A 6985-nucleotide genomic window follows, 5' to 3' on the forward strand; every position below is an offset into this window, starting at 1 on the left:
TCTTCAAAGAGCCTACATTTCAGTGGCTGGGCATGCACACAGCTGACTAAATCTTGACACCAACCAGAAGATTGGTGCCTAACTAACTTCTAAGCTTCAGTGGGACCAGAAACTATGCATTGCTGGACTATCTTGCCTTCAGGGCCTGATCAGGTAGGCATGCGCAAAGCACACCTAAACCCCCACAAAAGACATGGACAACAGAGATGCCCTCACCCTTTATAACCTTTAGTTTAGTGGTTAGCACACCCACCCAGGACCTTGGAAACCCAGGTTCAAATCTAACCTCTGCCTGAGGCAGAGAGAGAATTTGAATGTGGGTTTTCCACTCCAAGCTGAGTGTCCTAACCACTGGGCTATGTAGTAGTGTGGGGCAGATCTCTCCTGTTGAAGCTGTTCTACTGTGTATAAATAATTAAATATTCAGCAAAAGAATTAGAACTTGGGTCTCCCACTTCCCTGGTGAGTGCCCTACCTGAATCATTCTCACATTCTCTCTGTCCCAATGAATATTTCTGTCAGTGACTCAAGCTTTTCCTCACTTCCAGTTCTGAGTGAAACCTACTAAGACTTGAAGCCTCTCTACAAATCTGAATTCATGAACACCAGCTCCTGACAGAGTATTCTTGAATCCCGAGGGTGGTTTAAAACACTCTTTCCCTAAAGCAACAGTTGGAATGTCATTGTTTTTTTCAGTCATGCCTTCATTTGATTGTTTTGCTTTTTAAATAAGCACTCACATGAACTTTCCCAGCCAGGAGTCAGCAATGATTGCTCCAAGGATTGGAGTCAAATAGCACAGAGCAACAAATGAGTGGTAGATGGCTGTAGATAGGTTATCATCCCAGCGGAGAAAAAATTTGAAGTACAGAACAAGCACAGCTAGAAGGGGGAACAAAACAATCTGTTAGGGAGGTGATAATCAGTAACTGAAACCAAAAGTAGGTGAAGATTGAAAAGGAAGTTACCTCGCATTCCATAGTAGGAGAATCTTTCACAGAACTCATTGATGACAATGAAGAAGATGCTGAGTGGAAAACCAAGGCAACTTGGCTGAAGGGGAACAATGGTACAATGTGAATTCCAACAAAGCCATGAAATGTATAAAGAGGATCATTATCTGGCCACAATCCGTAATTCTAGCCCGAGTCAGTACAAATGTTACCAGTTACAGGTCAGTTATCGCATACCAGTGTAGTTAGATCTATTGACTGCAATGGAGCTAGGCAAAACTGTAATTGAATAAAAACTTCATATATTGCATATTTGGGATGCTAGGCTTCTAATGTCTAGAGTAGTTCTGACTAGTATCCCAAAATATGCAAAACATTGTTATTATTCAATTACAGTTTTATATTAAAATCTAGTGACATTTTTAGAGCTCTCTTGTCAGGTGCAAATGATGAACCTTTAGCGTTGGACTAAAGCAAATCTTCCAGAAAGACAAGCAGTCTTGATATGAAATCATCAAGAAGAGAAACAGAATCCTCCACTTCCCTTGGTAGTTTGTTCCAGTGGTTAAACACCCTCACTGTTAACATTTGTGCCTGATTTCTGATTTGAATTTGTCTGCTTTAACTTCCAGATATTGGTTCTCATGTACCTTTTCCCACTAGATTAAAGAGCCCTGTAGAACCCAGTATTTCCACCCAGTGAAGGTAAAGTTTAGGCATGCAAATATATGAGTATATTACTGTGAGTATTTGCATGCTGGATCTTTTAAGCCATAAGAGTTGATGATTCATGAATTATTGAGTTGCATGCTGAGCACTGAGGTGAGAGCAACAGAGTACAAAATTAGGCAAATACAACCAATAGATGTGCACAGATCTTTAAAAACCTTTTGTTTGCTAAAATGCTCTGCATAATGGTTAACGTTTTTGAGCCAATAATCATTATTGTTTTATCTGCCCTGAAACTGGAACCTGTAAGCTCTTTTATACACAAACTGAAATGCTATCTAGTATATTTTCACTGTGACTTTGACAAGTACCTCTGTGCCATCACCTAAAATGTTGTTTTGTACCTCTACAGGATAATAGAGTAGTATGAATCATAACAGATACATCTACATCTCAGCAGCAACAGCACACTAGCTTCACAAACTACTGGGCCATATCTTAACTCCGGCCTTCTCAGTGTCAGTACAGTCCCACAAATATAGTACAGATCTAAAATATGGGCTAACTGAAAAAAATATACAAGATCTGGATTTTTAGCTATAAATATAGGAATCTTTCTATCTACCAAATTAAGAGAAAAGGATTCCAATGGGGAATGGAAAACAGATGGATAACAAAAGGTGTTTGAATCCAAACCTGTAGGAACAGGAGACAGTACATTGCATGCAAGGCCAAAACACAACCTAAAGCATCCCACATGGAACCTAAAGGCTAATGTGACGGGCACTTTGAAAATGTCTCAATAGAATGCATCTTGTCCTCTTGCCATAACTACAGGGCAAGGATAAAACTGATCAGCGGTAGGTTTTTATTGCTGGTGACAATGAACATGCAATTTCTCTTAATCTATCTAGGAGTTCTAATGTAGATGCAGATAGGATGACATTTTAATTTTGATAACATGATTTACATGTATGAATGATGGTCAGGTACCAACCAGTTTTCAGTACAGTCCTTTGTGTCTCAAAATGTGGGCATCTCTGCTATAAATCATAATTTATCAGAGCAGTACAGCTTTTGTTACTGAATACTACAAGACAGCTACAGTGCCTTGAAAATAGAAAAGCTGAAACAGTGTCACAAATTATATTTTAAAATGAGTTTTCTGTGGAGAAACAAGAAAGGGAATAGGAGAATGCTCTAGGCCTTTCATATTTATGCCATGACTATTCATAGCTTACTGTTTATGGGCCTGATCCTGCAAGATGCAGGGTGCTATTAGTTCTGCAGCTTACAGAATCAAATCTTAAGAAAATCTTCATTTGATTTCAATGGAGCTATGCTAATTTACACCTACTGAGGATCTGGTCCTTAGACTTTAGTCAATTCTGTGATTAATACCTTGCTTTTTAAAAAACTTGGAAAACTTTAGTGTGTACAATAAGAAATTACCTAACTTCTGAGAAGAATTTCATAAATTACAACTTGTTTTGGATATCGCATAGTTCAGACTTCTTAAACTGGGACATTACAGTCTTGTGAGGCTAGCTAGTATAGGAATCACAGGAAATCTTGATACTAAGCCATATAACCCTTGTGGCAAAAGATCAAGTACAGAAGGATCTTTGAACACAGATTAACATAATTGTGTATGTCAGCTACAGTTAGTTAAAGTGAAAAAGATTATCAAATAGTGGCTTTAAAAAACAATCAATATTAATATGCAGGCTAAATATAAGAGATAATTTAGTTTGAGGTTTAAAAAATCAATTGTTCCAGAGGTCAAGTTTTTCTGGAATTAATTGTTGTTGAAAAGTGGCATTTGATATTGTTTGATCTCATGTTATGAGATTTCAGTAATTTTTATATTTAGACTATTGCAATAATGTTAATAATTCAGATCCAATTCAATGCAAAGAAAAACAGCCCCAAAGGTCCAATTGAAAGAAGTTGTACAATGGAAATCCTGCCTGCAGTTAGTGAATTGAGAAGCTTTGGTCAATAGTGGAACCTCTAAACATAGCTCAAATGAAATTCCCACCAATTTGCTCAATTATTAAGGAAGCTAGATATGGAAAGACTTATTGAGTCCAACACATTGGAAGTATAAACTAGTGTCTTTTATCTATCATATTAAAGTGATACTACATTTGAATCCACGGCATTCACAAAAACACAACTCAGTATGATGGTCAGTATCTTGTCAACTGTTATGAATTACATCTGCTGCAGTGATGGGTATGTTCTGAGACATTTTGTAACACTGATCTTGAGTTCAGAGCTAGTTACACTTGCATGGTAATGAGACATTCTTCCAAGAGACTACACTGATGGAAGATACAGTAAGGGCAGTCCATGGGCTGGGAGTGAGAAACCTTGTGCTTCATGGAAATAAGTATTCCTGTAAAGATTACAACTGAGAGAGAAATAATAAAAAATGATAAAACACACGGATGGGAAAGAATACATGCAAACTTACTCTAGGCAATTTGTTTTTTGTTTTACAGTTTCTTGACAAACTTTGTTGTATTACATTGCATAAAATCTTCAACAAATGAGCATAAGAATATATTTGCTTATTAGGGTTCTATAAGAGAAAAATGAGACAGACCACCCCTTCTGCAGACATACCAGAGCAGTCAGATGAACAAAGGTCTTCCTAATATGTAAAGCTCTCGTCCTGCTTAACTACATCACATAACTATGTGTCAGTAGCTACACTTTTTGTAGTGAAGGTATTTGCTGTGTTTACATTCTGCTTCATTTTTATTTCAGGATTTTCTCTTTATTTTTTATCCTTGGCCACAAAACTTGACTTTTTTGGTAACTGAATTGGATATTGAGATTTAAAGGAAATTGCAATTAGATATTGTTGGGAGCTTCAGAAAGAAAGAAAGTGAGCTCTGATCTCAGTAGAATGGAATCAGGAGTAGAGATAAATGTCTGCACACTCTGTCTGGCCCGGGGAGGTTGGGATACTCTTTTTCAAGCAGTGCTGAAAGCAAGCGGATTTAGGTCAGTTTGAACATGAGAAAAGCCAAATCCGTAAGGTGTGTTAGACTTGGTTACAAACTGCATGACGTATATAAATACATATGTCTTTGTTTGCTGATAAACAAACTTTGTCTCACTGAAACATTCTCACTTTAACTGAAACAAATGTGACACAGTGTCAGGTACTAGGATTCTTCACAGACCACCCTGCTCTTCTTAGCTCACATTTAGGTGTATGCAATGGCTGGGAGTCAAGGCCTGACCTAATACCCACTGAAGTAAGTCAAAAGACTCCCATTGACCTCAATGGACATTGGATCAGGCTCTAAGGCAGTGAGTCAGATTCTCTGCTGATGTAAATGGGTACAACACAATTGACTTCAGTTGGGGTTATGTCCATTCACATCAGCAGAGATTTTGTCTCAGCATGTCTATGTACTATGTTAGGAACAATGGGAACGTTACTTGAGTACAACAAACAAACACTTTTCAGAGTTAAAAAAATAAATACTAACCCCATGTTTTCTTTCCATCTTATTTTTCGCTATTAAAAAAAAAGAGAGAAACAAATTTATGTAAACTAGGAAATCACATTTCTTACCAAGACAATGGAAAACACAATAATCTTATCTAAATAATAAACACAATACTCTTATTAAGAAAAATAATCTTAATTAATTTAAACTGTAAATAATTCACTATAAACTTGGTAGTATTCATTAGCCATAAGCATTTTTACAGATAAAATGTATGTACAGGGTAAGTAAACTTTCAGACCTCTATATGTGGCTTTTTATACTCTGAAACACTTGTTTCAAAATTAAATGAAATTGTTTTTGTATTGTGTATCTATAGTAGAGCAATTGCAGCTTGGAAGTTATATTTATCTAAAGTCCCATACCATAATTAGTAAACTCTAAGATATTTAGGTTATGTATCAATTAAGAGGCATTAACTATATACAAAAACTTGAACAAGGAAGGGTTTTGAAAATATAAGTGCAGGCAGTAAACTGAATAAGAAATTTAAAAAAAATAGAAAACAAAAATATTAAGCAAAGTTTGAGTACATACTAAAGCATCCTCCCTATTAAATAGAAACTATAGAGACACAAATTTATTGTTTACTATTTGTAGAAAGTCTCATTGTAAAAACTAGCTCTGAATAATATTTGCCATGCTGCAGTCTGTATGCTTAGGTGTTTTAATGTATCTACATAGGAAACTATCCATAATATTTGAATTTACTTCAGATCATCCTAGTGTTTGAAGTTTGGTTGCCTTTTATTTATCTGTTTAATAGAGAGAAGTGAAATACTTCTGTAATTGGCACAGATTCATATTTGGCATCGTTTGGATACTTAGTCCAGTGCAAAGGAATATGAAATTGAAAACAAGTTCTAAAAAGAAAATTATGATATTTTGTACAGACTGAAAAAAAATTTAAAATATGCTTTCAGCCAGCAGGGAACAAATACTAATATTTCAGTTTACTAGTAAGATGGGGAGAGCTAAGAAATACACAAGAATGTAGGAGTCCCACGATTCATACATAGCTCAAATGGAAAACAATCATGAACAACACAAGACAGCATCACACATACAGTAAAGCTTGTTCAGACCATAAAATCATCACTAATCCAGGTGACACCAAACTATCAAACAGCCCCAAAGTAGTGTTCTGCTTCAAATTAAGCTCTGGGTGCACTACCTTTATAGCTTGCTTTACAGACAGGGCAAAAGTAAGAAGTAGAGACAAGATAAAGGCAAATGCCATTCAGCTTGATTCTGTAGTTCACAGTGCTTGCTCCTGCAAGATACTGAGCACTACAGCCTGATTCAGTAAAACACTTAAGCTTGTTCCTAACTTTAAACATGTGAGCAGTCTCACTGAAATCAGTGGGAAATGTTTAAATTCTTTGCTGGACTGGACTCCTTGATGCTCAGGGCCCAGAGTGGTTTCACTACCTCTGCAGGCCTCTGAAGCATGTTTTTCCAAAGTAAGTTTTGCTGACAGACATCCTGCCATCTCTGATAAAGAAATGTTCATGCAAAAATGTAATGGACGTCAGCATTTCTTATGTTAAAGTTCAGTATCTTGAAGATAAAGCTCAAGTTCAGCAGTGATGTGTACTTTGAAATCCTGGTTTGCAAACTAAACAAAATGATAACAGATTGCCATTATGAAAAGAAATGATATTTCTGCTTACTTTAGTAGCATCTAGTTCATAGTTCACCGTGTGTGCGTACACATGTACACAGCGTATTGACAACAACTGTGAAAAGCCCCTTCCTTTCAGTTCAAAATCAGTTTTTACTGAAAAATTCCCAGGTTTTACAAAAAGTATTCATTTTTTAAATTTTTACTCA

The 6985-nt window shown here is 36.2% G+C and overlaps 1 protein-coding gene across 1 annotated transcript in view; it reads right to left on the bottom strand.

The window, feature by feature from the left end:
* The window catches only part of SLC15A1 (solute carrier family 15 member 1), a 32976-nt gene extending 26332 nt beyond the window's left edge, over positions 1–6644 (bottom strand). Inside the window, exons 1-4 of the mRNA XM_074974709.1 lie at positions 6584–6644; positions 5132–5160; positions 969–1053; positions 741–882 (exon numbers count right to left, since the gene is read on the bottom strand). Coding sequence (XP_074830810.1) covers positions 741–882; positions 969–1053; positions 5132–5160; positions 6584–6644 — 317 coding nt within the window. The remainder of the gene's footprint in view (positions 1–740; positions 883–968; positions 1054–5131; positions 5161–6583) is intronic.
* Positions 6645–6985: the final 341 nt, after the last annotated feature.

The sequence above is a fragment of the Natator depressus genome, chromosome 1 (genome assembly GCF_965152275.1).
Source record: "Natator depressus isolate rNatDep1 chromosome 1, rNatDep2.hap1, whole genome shotgun sequence".
Taxonomy (NCBI): Eukaryota; Metazoa; Chordata; order Testudines; family Cheloniidae; genus Natator; species Natator depressus.